The sequence below is a fragment of the Rhincodon typus genome, chromosome 1 (genome assembly GCF_021869965.1).
Source record: "Rhincodon typus isolate 14 chromosome 1, sRhiTyp1.1, whole genome shotgun sequence".
NCBI lineage: Eukaryota > Metazoa > Chordata > Chondrichthyes > Orectolobiformes > Rhincodontidae > Rhincodon > Rhincodon typus.
Window position 1 is genome coordinate 78,409,098 of NC_063332.1, and position 15,519 is coordinate 78,424,616.

The 15,519-nt window shown below is 39.6% G+C and overlaps 1 protein-coding gene across 1 annotated transcript in view; it reads left to right on the top strand.

The window, feature by feature from the left end:
* The window catches only part of LOC109927845 (protein furry homolog-like), a 291,518-nt gene that overhangs the window by 204,079 nt on the left and 71,920 nt on the right, over positions 1–15,519 (top strand). Inside the window, exons 13-15 of the mRNA XM_048599687.1 lie at positions 4,672–4,769; positions 9,930–10,100; positions 10,973–11,113. Of these exons, the coding sequence (XP_048455644.1) occupies positions 4,672–4,769; positions 9,930–10,100; positions 10,973–11,113 (410 nt within the window). The remainder of the gene's footprint in view (positions 1–4,671; positions 4,770–9,929; positions 10,101–10,972; positions 11,114–15,519) is intronic.

The following is a 15,519-nucleotide window of genomic DNA, read 5'->3' on the forward strand; positions in this document are numbered from 1 at the left end:
TCTTTACTTCACAATATTGGTAGAAATTTAGTATAACTGATTCATAACCATTTGATTCACTGTATACTGATTAGAATTAACAGCAAGTTCAATAATTACAAAACGAAGAACATAGAACATAAGAACTAGGAGCAGGAGTAGGCCGTCCGGCCCTTCGATCCTGCTCCGCCATTCAATAAGATCATGACTGATCTTTTCGTGGACTCAGATCCACTTACCCGCGTTCTCACCGTATCCCTTAATTCCTTTATTGTTCAAAAAAAATCTACCTTATCTTTAAAAACGTTTACTGAAGTAGCGTCAACTACTTCACTGGGCAAGGAATTCCATAGATTAACAAGCCTCTGGGTGAAGAAGTTCCTTCTCAATTCAGTCCTAAATCTGCTCCCTCTAATCTTGAGGCTATGCCGTCTTGTCCTAGCTTTACGTGCCAGTGGAAACATCCTCTCTACTTCTATCTTATCTATTCCCTTCATAATTTTACATAAGATCCCCCCTCAATCTTCTGAATTCCAATGGATATAATCCCAATCTACTCAGTCTCTCCTCATAAGCCAACCTCCTCAACTCCGGAATCAACCTAGTGAACCTCCTTTGCACCACCCCCTCCAGTGCCAGTACATCTTTTCTCAAGTAAGGAGACCAAAACTGCACACAGTACTCCGGGTGTGGCCTCACCAGCACCTTGTACAGCTGCAACATAACCTCGCTGCTTTTTATTTCAATCCCTTTAGCAATGAAGGACAAAATTCCATTTGCCTTCCTAATTACTTGTTGTACTTACAGACCTACCTTCTGTGATTCATGCACAAGGATACCCAGGTCCCTCTGCATAGCAGCATGCTGCAACTTTTTACCATTCAAGTAATAATCATTTTTACTATTACTCCTACGAAAATGTATGACTTCACATTTATTTACATTGTATTCCATCTGCCAGCCCTTTGCCCACTCACTCAATGTATCTGTGTTCCTCTGCAAAGTTTCACAGTCCTCTGCACACTTTGATCTGCCACTCATCTTAGCGTCATCTGCAAACTTTGACACCCTACATGTGGTCCCCAACTCCAAATCATCTATATAAATTGTAAATAATTGCGGTCCCAACACCGATCCCTGAGGCACACCACTAGTCACTGACTGCCAGCTAGAATAGCACTCATTTATCCGCACTCTTTGCTTCCTGTTAGTCAACCAATCCTCTATCCATGCTAATACTTTACCCTTAACGCCATGCATCCTTATCTTATGCAGTAGCCTCTTGTGCGGCACCTTGTCGAAGGCCTTTTGGAAATCTAGGTACACCACATCCACTGGGTCCCCATTGTCCACCTTGCTCGTAATGTCTTCATAGAATTCCAAAAGATTTGTCAAGCATGACCTGCCCTTCATGAATCCATGCTGCGTCTGCCCAACGGGACAATTTCTATCAAGATGCCTTGCTATTTCTTCCTTGATAATAGACTCAAGCATCTTTCCCACTACAGAGGTTAAGCTAACCGGTCTATAATTCCCCATCTTTTGTCTACTTCCCTTTTTAAACAGTGGCGTCACATTTGCTGTTTTCTAATCTGCTGGGACTGCCCCAGAGTCCAGCGAATTTTGGAAAATTACCACCAGTGCACCTGCTATTTCTCCAGCCATCTCTCTTAGGCCCCCTGGGATGCATTCCATCAGGGCCAGGAGACTTATCAATCCTTAGGTCCATTAGCTTGCCCAACACTACCTCTTCCGCAATAATGATTGTTTCCAGGTCCTCACCTACCTTCGTCTCTTTGTCAATTACTGGCATGTTATTAGTGTCCTCCACTGTGAAGACCGATACAAAATACCTGTTCAATGCCTCGGCCATTTCATCATATCCCATAACTAAATTCCCCTTCTTGTCCTCTAAAGGGCCAACATTTACTTTAGCCGCTCTTTTTCGTTTTATATATTTATAGAAACTTTTGCTATCTGTCTTTATATTCTGTGCTAGTTTTTTCTCATGTTCTATCTTACTTTTCTTTATAGCTCTTTTTGTGGTTTTCTGTTGACCTTTAAAGTTTTCCCAATCTTCTAGTTTCATGCTGTTTTTGGCCACTTTGTACACCTTCTCTTTCAATTTGATACCCTCCCTTATTTCTTTAGACACCCATGGCAGATTACCCCTTTTCTTACAGTCCTTCCTTTTCACTGGAATATACTTTTGCTGAGCACTTTGAAAAATTGCTTTGAAAGTCCTCCACTGCTCGTCAACTGTCCCACCATAAAATCTTTGTTTCCAGTCTACTTTAGCCAAGTCCTCCCTCATTCTATTGTAGTTTCCCTTGTTCAAGCACAGGACCCTGGTGTTGGATTTTATCTTCACACTCTCCATCTGTATTCTAAATTCAACCATACTGTGATCACTCCTTCCAAGAGGATCCCTAACTATGAGGTCATTAATTATTCCTGTCTCATTACACAGGACCAGATCTAGGATAGCTTGCTCCCTCGTCGGTTCCATTACATACTGTTCAAGAAAACTATCACAGATACACTCAACGAACTCCTCCTCAAGGCTACCCTGACCGAGCTGGTTCGACCAATCTACATGTAGATTAAAATCCCCCATGATAATTGCCATACCATTTTTACAGGCATTAGTTATTTCTTTGTTTATTGCCCGCCCCAATGTGATGTTATTATTTGGTAGCCTATAGACTACGCCTATCAGTGACTTTTTCCTCTTAGAATTTCTAATTTCCACCCAAATGGATTCAACCTCATTCTCCATCGAACCTATATTATCTCTCAGCACCGCCCTGATGTCGTCCTTGAATATCAGAGCTACACCACCTCCCTTACCTTCCTGTCTGTCCTTCTGAATGGTCTGGAACCCTTGGATATTTAACTCCCAGTCGTGACCATCCTGTAACCATGTCTCTGTAATGGCTACCAAATCATATTCATTCGCGATGATTTGTGCCGTTAACTCATCAACCTTGTTACGAATGCTACGAGCATTAAGGTAAGGTGCATTTATGCCAGCTTTCTTACCCTCATGATTTCCAACATCTCTAATAATATTTCCTGAGTTATCCTTCCTTTTTGCTTCTTTCATAGTCTGCCTTGAACTCAAACCCTCCTGCACACATGCTAACCTGCTGCTTACCTTTTTATTTACCATCATACTCCCTGTTGTTTTCCCTTTCCCTTCCCCCCCAAACTCCCTAGTTTAAAGTCCTCGTGACCACCCTATTTATCCTTTTCGCTAGAACACTGGTTCCAGATCGGTTCAGGTGGAGACCGTCCCATCGGTACAGATCCCTCCGGTTCCAAAACTGATGCCAATGCCCCATGAAATGGAACCCCTCTTTCCCACACCACTCCCTTAGCCACGTGTTTACTTCCCTAATTTTCTTATCCCTAAGCCAATTTGCACGTGGCTCGGGCAGTAATCCGGAGATTATGGCCCTCGAGGACCTGTTCCTTAATTTCGTTCCTAGTGCTTGATAATCCCCAAACAGGTCCTCCATCCTAGCCTTGCCTATGTTGTTAGTCCCAACGTGGACCACAACAACTGGATCCTCCCCCTCCTGCTCCAATATCCTTTCAAGCCAGTCAGAAATGTCCTGCACCCTGGCACCGGGCAGGCAACACACCATGCGGGACTCCCGATCCGGCTTGCAAAGGATACTATCTATCCCCCTAACTATAGAATCCCCTATAACTACCACTTGTCTTTTTGCTCCCCCTCTTGAATGGCCTTCTGCACCATGGTGCCGTGGTGAGCTGGCTCATCCTCCCCGCAGCCCTTTTCCTCATCCACACAGGGAGCAAGTATCTCGTACCTGTTGGATAAGGTCAAAAGCTGAGGCTCCTCCACTCCTGAACTTGGGATCCCCTTACCTGCCTCACTTGCAGTCACACCCTGTTGTCCCTGATCACTAACTGAATTTGAATTACTTAATCTACCAGGTGTGACTGCCTCCTGAAACAAAGCGTCCAGGTAACTCTCCCCCTCCCGGATGTGCCACAGTGTTTGAAGCTCAGATTGCAGGTCTTCAACTCTGAGCCGGAGTTCTTCCAGCAACCAACACTTGCTGCAGATGTGGTCACTGCCGTTCACAATGGGATCAGCCAGCTCCCATATCATACAGCTACAGCACATCACCTGCCCAGCCATCTCTACTTAGTTAATTACTTTATTACTTTATATCAATTTATGAGTTAAATACTTTCTAATACTTCTCTGCTATGGTCTTTTCAAATAACCAATTAATAGATAAATAAAAAAAGGAAGTAAATTTTTAACCAATTACACTATACAGAAGAAATAGAAAAAGTATGAAAACCTTACCTTACCAACACACCACAGAGTCCTCTTTTTTTGGTTAGAGGAGGAGGGCGGGTGGGAGACCCTACACGTTTAGTTGAAAGTATAGTTACAAGTATACTTTGGAGAGGAATTTTCTAGCTTTATTGCCTTAGATCAAAAAGGATCCATCTAAATAAAAATTCCACATACTGTACAGTTTTATCAGTCAAGTAGCAATTTAAATCTCAGGTCATTTAGTAATGAGAATTACTCTTAATATTTTTATAGGTGGAGTATTAACCTCTATACAGTCTAATTTATGTGCATTTATTTACTATTCCAGATTATGATATGATCTGTATTTGACCAGACTTGTATTTATTTTTCAGGATTCCCATTAAATATTCTGTGCCTGCTACCTCATTTAGTTCAACATTTTGATAACCCTACCCAATTCTGCAAGGAAACTGCTGACAGAATAGCAAAGGTATGTACACAATTATGAACGAGTACATAAATATTGGAAGGCTGAAAATAAATTCAGTCTTGAACATTCTTGACAACTGAGCCTCTACAGCCCTCTGGAACAGAGAATTCCAAAGATTCTCTCCTTAAGGGGCTTGACAGAGTAAATGTTGAGAGATGTTTTCCCCTCATGGTAGAGCCTAGGAACAGAAGATGCAGTCTCAGAATTAAGGGGCCAATTGAATGACTGAGGAGTTTATTTTCTTAAAGTGTTGTAAGTGTTTGGAACCCCTTTTCAGAGACAGCTGTGAGGGCAGAGTCCTTGTGCTTATTTAAGGCTGAGATAGATAGATTTTTGATCATTAGGGAAATCAAGGGTTATGCAGAAAGGGCAGGAAAGTGGATGTGTGGAGTGTTGGATCAACCATGATCCTATTGAATGGCAGACCAAGCTCAAGGGGTTCACCATCCTACTCCTGTTCTTATTTCTTATGGTCTTATTGCCCTCTATCTGTGGCAAGTCTTTTATTTTTCTTCATGTTTTCTTTATTTTTTTCTTAGGTAAATAGACCAAAATTGGACACACTGTTTCAGGTGTGGTCTTATCAGTTGCAAGACATCTTTGCTGTTGGTTACATTAAATTCTCTTGTATTAAGGCTAGCATATCATTTGGTGCCTTAATTGTTTCCTGTACCTGTATTATAACATTTTGTTACTCATAAACAAGAATTTCTGGGTTCCTTTCAAGTCCAAAATTTCCTGCCCTTTTACTATTTATTATATATACTTTGTATCTCTGATTTTCTTAACAACAGTTATGACCCCACACTCTACAGGCATACAAACCTATGAACTGGGAGCAGAATTAGACACTTGATCCTCCTCTGCCTTTTTCATCATGGTTAATCTAATTACTCCATATTGCCACTACCAACTATACCATTTCACACCTTTATTTATCAAAATCCTCTACCTATACATTTAAAAATATTCAGATTCTGCTTCTGCTACCTTTGGAGGAACAATGTTCAAAAGACTCACAACTCTCTCTGAGCAAACCTATCCCTTAACCTAATATGCCATTTCACTTTAGCTATCTCTCTTTCCATGATCGTTATTCTTCCTTATTTAAGATTGAAATACCAGTCTTGAACCAACTTTTCTCACCCTCAAACTGAATGTAAAGTTCAATCATGGTCACTATTACCGAAAGGTGCAATAAGGTCACTGATAATTCTGTCTGTATTCTTTCTGCCAGATTTTTGGCCAATCACTAGCAGCACCAAATTCACTTGAAGTGTCTTTGCACTCTCCTCACAACTCTCACTCCCACCTAGTTTTGTGTCACATACAAACTTGGAAATGGTGCATTTAAATCCTAGATCCAAATCATTGATATAGATTATGAATAGCTGGTAACTAGGGAAGGTGATGGCCTAGTGGTAATTTTGCTAGACTCTTAATCCAAGGGACCCAGGTAATGTTCTGGGGACCCAGGTTCAAATCCCGCCACAGCAGATTGTGGAATTTGACTTCAATCAACAAAAAATCTGGAATTAAGAATCTGCTGATGACCATGAAATCATTGCCAATTGTCGTAAAAACCCATCAGGTTCACTAATGTCCCCTGGTTTGGCCTACATGTGACTCCAGACCCACAGCAATGTGGTTGATTTTCAGTTGCCCTCTGAAATGGCCTAGCTACAAAGCCTCAAAGAAATAAAATCAGATGGATCACCTGGTATCGACCTAGGCACTGGAAAAGACAATAGCAGAAACAGCCATGTCAACCCTGCAAAGTCCTCTTTACTAACATCGATAGGTTACTGCCAAAATTAGCAGAGTTGTCTCACAGACTAGTCAAGAAACAGCCTGACATAGTCATACGTACAGAATCCTACCTTACATACAATGTCCCAGACACCACCATCACCTGGATATGTCCTGTCCCACTGGCAGGACAGACCTGGCAGAAGTACGGTGGTATATACTCGGGATGGAGTTGCCCTGGGAGTCCTCAACATTGGCCTCTGAGCCCCATTAGCTTTAGGTTAAACATGGGCAAGGAAAACTTCTGATTACCATGTCTGCTGATTACCGTCCACCCTCAGCTGATGAATCAGTACCCCTCCATGTTGAACAACACTTGGAGGAAGCGTGAGGGTTGCAAGGGTACAAAATATACTCTGGGTGGTGGATTTCAATGTCCACAACCAAGAGTGGATCAGCAGAAGTATTACTGATCGAGCTAGATTGGGTCTGCGGCAGGTGATGAGGGAACCAACAACATACTTGACCTCATCCTTCCCAATCTGTCAGCTGTCCATGACAGTATCGGTAAGAGCGACCACCACACAGCTGGCCCAAAAACTAAAAATAATTCTGCATTTCCTTATCAGTATGTGTGGAGTGACAAGTGAGCCCAGTCTCCTGCCATTTGTAAGTAAAAGTTATTTACTTCTAAAGATATAAATAGGAAGTAATTTATTTCGCTGATTTGAAGATAAAGGGGAGGCAATGGCCTAATGGTATTATCGCTGGACTGTTAATCCAGAAACCCAGATAATGTCCTGGGACCCGGGTTTGAATCCCACCATGCCAGAACGTGGAATTTAAATTCAATAAATATCTGGAATTAAGAGTCTCATGATGGCTGTGAATCCATTGTCAATTGTTGGGGGAAAATCCATCTGGTTCTCTAATATCCTTTAAGGAAGGAAACTACATGTGTCTCCAGACCCACAGCAATGTGGTTGACTCTTGACTGCCATCTGGGCAATTAGGAATGGGCAATAAATGTTGCCTAGCCAGTGATGCACTCATCCCGTGAACCAAAAAAATTGATAAGTTACTTCACACTAGGCTACTTAATAAAATAAGAGCCCATGGTGTTAGAGAGAGTATGTTAGCATGGATAGAGGATTAGCTAACTAATAAAGACGAGAGTGTTGGGCTAAACGGTCATTTTCAGGAATGCAGTCTGTAATAGCGGAATGTCCCAGGGATTAGTGCTGGGCGCACGGTTATTTACAATAAATTTTAATGATTTGGATAAGGAAAGAGAATGTACTATAGCCGTGTTTGCAGATGGCACAAAAGTAGATGGGAAGGCAAGTGGTGAGGATGTGACAAAGCATCTACACAGGGGTTTAACAAGTGGACAAAAACTTGGCAGATGGAATTTAATGTGGAAAAATGGTACGTTGTGCACTTCCGCAGGAAGAGTAAAGGAGCTGAATATTATGTAAATGAAGAAAGACTGCAGAAAGTTATAGGACAGAAGTATTTTGGAATCCTCATGCAGAAAGATCAAAAAGCCAGCATACAAATTCAGTAGGTAATAAGGAAGGCAAAAGGAATATTGGCCTTGAATTCAAAAGGAATGTCGTGTAAAAATAGGGCAATCTTAGTAAAATTCTACAAGACATCAGTCAGACATCAGTTGGAATATTGTTAAGAGTTTTGGGCCCTCTACCCAAGGAAAAATATACTGGCCACTGGGGACAGTCAAGAAAAGGTTCCCAGGCTGATACTGTGTGTGGAAGGACTGTCTTATAATGAGAGGCTGAGTCTGTACTCATTGGAGTTTAGAAGAATGACAGGCAATCTTATTGAAACATAAGGGTGTTAGGAGACTTAACAGGGTAAATGTTGAAAGTTTGTTCTCCTCATGGAAATGTCTAAGACAAGAAAGCATAATCTCAGAATAAGAAGTCACCCTATTAAATTATAAATTAAGAGTAATTTCTTCTCTAGGGTAACGAATTTGTGGAATTCTTTGCCACAGAGGGTTGTAGAGATTGGGTTAAGTATATTCAAGGGTAATATATACCGATTTTGTTTTTATCAATAAAGAAATTAAGGGTTATGGGGAGCAGGCTAGAAATTGGAGCTGAGGATTTATCAGATCAACCATGATTAATTGAAGGATACAGCAGATTCAATGGGCTGAATGGCCTACTGCTCCTTGGTCTTATAGTCTAAATGTAAATCTTAATTTTTCGCAAAAGCCCCACATACCCTTTTGGAAATCAACTACCTTAGGATTATTAGCAGTGATCTTAGAACAGAACTTTTAATGTAAAAACAACATAGTTGCAGATGCTGGAAATCTGAATTAAAAACAGGAATTATTGAATTGAATAATTTATTGTCACTTACACTTACCAAATAAATACAGTGAAAAGTATAAAAGGTCACTGTGGTCTGGCGCCATTTTGACTTACAGAAAAAATTAAGATACAGGACTTAAGTAGAAGTAAAAACAGAGTTCATCTTCCTCCCTCATGTGCTCCGCTCGACATCTGGAGGGGAGGTGCATTCTCCACAATTTTCTGTGGGCTAATCCACACCCTTGCATTGACAGCCCGTTCGGGCCTACCGCATCGCCACAGCTGAAGCCCAACATCTTTTGATTCCAACGCTAACTGCAGATACTGCCTTCTTCGCCAACATCACCGGAATGCCCATTCCGTCACCACTTCTCCATCACCAGCGCTGGGCCAACCAACATCGAAGTTGCCAATTATCAGGCACCATCTTTCACCACTGGGCCCACTTCACTGACTTTGCTGCACCAGTGTAGCAGCCGCTGATACTGGGTCTCATGCTTGCCTTTCTGCCAAAGTTTCTGCCACCATCTTACTGAATCTTCCGCCACAAGTCCATGCTGGGCCCACTCAAGCCCTCACTGGTCTCAGTTGCCACCAGCGATGCTGTCGTCGCGACTGAGCTCTTCACAGGAATTAAGTACAAGAAGGAAAACAAGAGAAAATGGAAAATAAGAAAAGAAAAGTGGATGGAGCAGATGAGACCTGGGATTAGGAGTCCTACTCAGCTGCTGTCTTGGAGTATTATTGTGGAAAATTCTGGAAATTACAGAAAAACCCATCCAGTCAAGCAACACCTTTTTGAAAGAGAATCAAGGTGATCCAGTTCCAAAGAACAGTAATTTTCAGCTCAAAAATGTTAATTCTACTTCTCTCTCCGCAGATATATGGAGTTGATGAGTTTTTAAAAGATCTTTGAAGTAGCATTTTCATTTCTGTCGCATTGCCACTGAAAAAAAACTGAAGCTGAAATTGTAGACATTCTGGCATTGTGTTCAAATAACAAAGTTTTCAAGCAGTGTCTGTACCTGTCATGTTTTTGTAGTCAAATAATGTATTATTTTTACCTTAGGTCTGTGCAGAAGAAAAAACAGTCACACTCTCGAACCTGGCTCACATGATGAGCCTTTACAGCACACACAGTTATTCACGGGACAGTGCAAATTGGATTAATGTGGTTTGCCGATACCTGCACGATGCATTCTCAGACATCACTTTTAACCTGGTCACTTACTTAGCTGAGGTAATTTTCCTTATCTTTTGTTTATCTAATTGACATGTTGGTTTGTAGAGTTTGTCTGTTAAAGCATAGAAGAAATATTAACCTGAATTGTTTTCTTAAATTAATTGTTGTCCGGTGTTATACAAGAACCAAGACTACTTTACCTCATCTTTATTGAAATAAAGAATTCATCCTGTTACTCTTTGAGTTAATTGTCAGGTTCCCTCCCAGACCTCAATGCCCATCCTAGTTTCTCTACGTGTCAGTCATTTTTTCCATTTAACACGCAGCATCATCACACTGTTGAGCTGATGATTTGACTCTATATTTACCAATTTCCTTCAGATCACATGCTCTTGGTATTCGTAGCTTTCATCACAATGGCTGAATCATTCCACTTTTAATACTTGTTTCTTTCAGTTCAACTGACTAAGCTTTCCACATTTCCAATTCGCAATAATAAAGCATTGGACTTTTAAAATAATTGCTATCTATTGTATGTTACGTTTGCCATGCATGCCTTGCACTCCTATTTTGTCATCACACATTTACATCTACAACTGTACACCATACCAATGGATGGAACATAAACTCCAGATTCTGAAAATCCAGATCCCTATACCTGTGATCCAGGTGGAGGGAAATTTGTTTTTCCCATGAGATATGAGCAAAGTCATAAAAGATCCAGTAATTTTATTTGAAACTTTAATTGCAAAATGCATAAAGGTAGAGTTTAGCAAGCACAATGTGATTATGACATGACCTTTGCTTGTGTAGTGCTGACAGCAATGAATGCAAATTGGACTTTTAAAAATGCATGGATTTTTTTGTCAATGAAATTACACTGAAATGGCTGTGAAAGTATTAACCTCTATGCTATTTTTCCCCAACAGCTATTAGAAAAGGGCCTAGCTAGTATGCAGCAGTCATTGCTACAGATTATCTATAGCCTTCTGAGTCATATTGATCTGTCTGGAGCACCAGTAAAACAATTCAATTTGGAAATCATGAAGATCATCGGCAAGTATGTGCAGGTTAGTCGTAAGAAGCAGTTTTGTGCCAAAGCTTATCTCATTTCTGAGTTGTAGTATAATTATTTGGAGCAAATTATAATTATTGAAGTTCTTGCTTTGTAATTCATTAAGTAAGGTGGATGTGAAAGAGTATCTTGTGACTGAAATATTTGGAAAATGAATATTTTGATTTACCTCTGCAGTCTGTTGTACTAATAAAACATCTCTGCAATAACTAGCTCAATCTATGTCACCAAATTTATAGTTCAAGCCAGAAGAATAAGACTTTTAGTTTTTACATAGAGATTGAGTCACTTCAATTACCATTATATCAGGTTGACTTGATACCTGTGGAAAACATCTTGCAACAACATGGCAGTTTTTCAATTTATTTAATTAATACAAATTCCCAGAGCTAACATTAGACTTCTCATTTGCTGAACTTAAGGTGATTAGCCTGCCGCTTAGTCTGCAGAGGGTATACTCCTTTGCAATGTGCAATATTGTTTGTGACTCTGTGCAAGTGCTAAAGGGTTTATACTGAGGGCCCAGCAGTTGATCACATGGGATAGAAGCAAAACCCCACAATTTTCCTGCAGATGCTAGAAATCTGAAATGAAATCAGAAAATAATCTGATGCTTTTGTATTCTATGTCGAATCTGTAAGGTTAATCAAAAGGTAAGCTGCTGTTCTTCAAGCTGATACTGAGCTGTGTTAGATGTTGAGGACATGAGATTTGAGTGGGACAGAGAATTTTAAAAGAAGTGTCAGTAAGCCTTGCGGTTCCTCCAAGAGAATTAGATACTATTGTGAAACTGCATATAAGTGCAAATATTTTACCATTATTTAAAATACCATCTTCTAAAATATAGCTTTAATTCAAATCTTAGCTTTAATTAGATTTTATATTCAGGAAAAAAATAGTCTGAGGAAACGGGCATGTTCAACTTCACTTTGTCATTAATAAAGCAACTCAAAACATGAGTATTTCATCACAAACCTATGTGGAATTTTTAATCAATTTTTAATTGATTGTTCATGCATGGGATGATTCGACCTCTTGTGCCATCTTTTATTGTAAAGAAATCTTAAAATTTGAGGCATAGTTTCTTGCATTTCAAATTAACCTCTGCCATGTCATAAAACCTGTGAGCACTTAAAACACAATGGATTAAAATATCTGGAAAATGAATCAATAAAGTCCTTTTTGCAATTACTCTGTTGCCTCAGGATGAAATTCAGCATGAATGGCCATAGGGGAACTGTGTGAAACAATAAACATTTCCACTTTAAAATCTATACCTTTTAAAGGGGGTTGAAGATTTTTTCCTTTGGTTTGTTTTTAAAGAGTTACCATTTGAAATGCAAAAAATGGAAATGTACAAGCTTTAAATGAAATGTTTTTGCCAGTTCAACTATATTTAGTTACCTTGTACATTTTTATTTTCTGGCTAGAATAGATCCTTACAAAAAAAAACTAATGAAGTACACAGAATATTATTCAAAGAGCCAATTAATAATCAGATGAGAAATTGAATGTTTAAGACAGTAATTTTAACAGCAGGGCACTTTATTTTTTAAACTGATAAATGGAGAAGTTTGTGAATTCAGTGATTGCTATAATTTTTGGGCTGTCAACATTTGGACTTGCTGTTATTGTCATGGTCATTCAACTTTGAAAGGGTTTTGATGGAATTTCAACTGTCAGTTGAGTATATGCAGTTGTTAAAGGGAATAATAGATTGGATAGGTGCACTGGATAGGGTGAGGAAGCAGAGTTTTGATATTTCTGATCACAGTATGCCATGCATTGATGGAATCATTACATTTTATGGAATATTCTGTACAGATAACGAAAAAATGCATGCAGAAAACAAACTCTGCTTTTAGAACTGGAACATAAGATGGGGGAAGTTACATTTTTACAACATTTTTCATTGGATTAAAGAAATGGTGCTAGCCAAATAGTATTTATCTTGATCTGATACATTCTTGTGAAGAGATGAGTTAGGAGCAGGAGTAGGCCATTCAGCTGTTTTTTTTCTGCTCCACCATTCATAAAAATTACATCTAATCTAATTATAGCCTCACCCTGACATTTCCACCTATCCAAAATAATCATTGACTCTCTGTTAGTCTAGAATTGATCTTCATCTGCTCAACTGTTCCACTTTCACTGCTTTCTGGGGAACAGAGCTCCAAAGACTTTCAACTACCTGAGGAAAAAAAATCTCCTCATCTCAGACTTTAAAACTGTCTCCCCAAGATCTAATCTGTCCCACAAAGTGAAACATCTTTTCAGAATTCACACTGTCATTTTCCCCTAAGGATTATGTATGTCTCAATATGATAACCTCTTTTCTCAACTCCAGTGGTACAGGTCAAGTCTGTCTAATCTTTCCTTATGTATGAGTTATCTCCTCTGACCCTTACCCACTCCCTCCACTAACCACCAGCCCAAGTTCAGTTGAGTGAACCTGCTCTGAACTGACTCGTAACACATTTGCATCCTATCTGAAATAAGGGGACCAAAACTGCACGTAGTACTCCAGATGTGGCCTCACCAGTGCTAATTGCAACTACAGCAAAATATGCCTACTTTTATATTGTATTGCCCTTACAATAAATGACATTGCAGTTGTCTCGCAATTCACTTAGAGTCATAGAGTAATACAACATGGAAACCGGCCTTTAGGGCCAAACTGGTCCATGCTGACCATGGTATCCACTTAGCTAGTTCCAATTTGCCCACATTTGGTCCATATCTCTCTAAACCCTTCCCATCCATGTACCTATCCAAATGTTTTTTACATTTAGCTACTGTACCTGCATCAACCATTTTTCTGGCAGCCCATTCCATATATACACCAAGCTGCGTGAAGAAGTTGCCCCTCAGGTCCTCCTTAAATCTTTCCTCTCTCACCTTAAACCAATGCCACTAGTTTTCAATTCCCCATCTCTGGGAAAAAGACTATATGCATTCATCCTATCTATGCCCCTCATGATTTTATACACCTCAATAAGGTCACCCCTCATTCTCCTACGTTCCAAGGAATAAAGTCCTATCTTGGCCAACCTCCTCCTATAACTCAGGCCTACTAATCCTGGCACCACCCTTGTAAATCTTCTTTGCACATTTTACAGTTTAACTATGTCTTTCCTTTAAAATGGTGACCAAAATAGTGCACAATACTCCAAGTGTGGCCTCACCAATGACTTATACAACTGTAACATAACATCTGAACTCCTATACTCATTGCCTTGACTGAAGAAGGCCAGCATGCTAAATGCTTTCTTCACCAACCTCTCCACCTGTGACGCCGTTTTCAATGAACTATGTACTTGTACTCCTGGGTCCGTCTGTTCCACAACACTCCTCTGGACCTTACCATTTACTGTACAAGCCCTACCTTGGTTTGACTTTGCAAAGTGCAACACCTCACACTTATCTGTATTGAATTGCGTTTTCCAAGCCCACTTCCCCATCTGATCAAGATTACTTGCTGTAGCTGCATACTAATTTTGTGATTCATGTACCAGAACACCCAAATCACTTTGTAGCATCAACTTTCTTCAGTCCTGCCATTTAAATAATATGCTGCTTTTCTATTCTTCCTGCCAAAGTGGAGAAGATTGCATTTTCCCATATTAAATTCCATTTGTCAAATTTTGGCTCACTCAATTAACCTATTTTCATCCTTTGCAGCCTCATTATAAACCTCTTCAAACTTACACTCCCACCAATCTTTGTACCTCAGCAAATTTAGCAACCATAGATTTGGTCCTTTCATCCAAATCATTAATATAAATTATAAATAATTGAGACCTCAAAATATTGATCCCTGTGGTACACCACTCGTCACATTCTGCCGACCTGAACACAACCCTTTTGTGTCAATCCTGTGGTACCTATTAGCCTATTTTTTATTAATTCATCAGGTTCCCTCAACAGTACTCACTTTTCTTTTTTATTTTAATAAGTATCTCATAATCATCTTACAATAATTTCATCAGTTGCAATTGATTTGCATTGTGAATGTGTATTTTGTTTGAGTTTTAGTTATTCAGCAGAACAAATTATAAATTAACAATTTAGGGAAAATTATCCATTTTGAAAAGAGAAGAGAAAACATGAACTGATTTCAGCTCTTGGCCATATTTGTTGATGCATTTTCTTTCACTCATTGTTGCAGTAGCAAGAACATAATAAAACACTGCGTGTAGCTTTGTGCGAGTGTTTGGTTTTTAAGATTATGGCATGAATGGGCATTTATCATTTGGAAGATTGGTTGGTGATTAAGTAAGCAGAACAACTTTAATACCCAACAAGGACAGCTTAAAAATCAATGTTTAGGGAATCATTAATGTGGAGTAAAAACAAAGTTGCTGGAAAAGCTCAGCAGATCTGGCAGCATCTGTGGAGGAG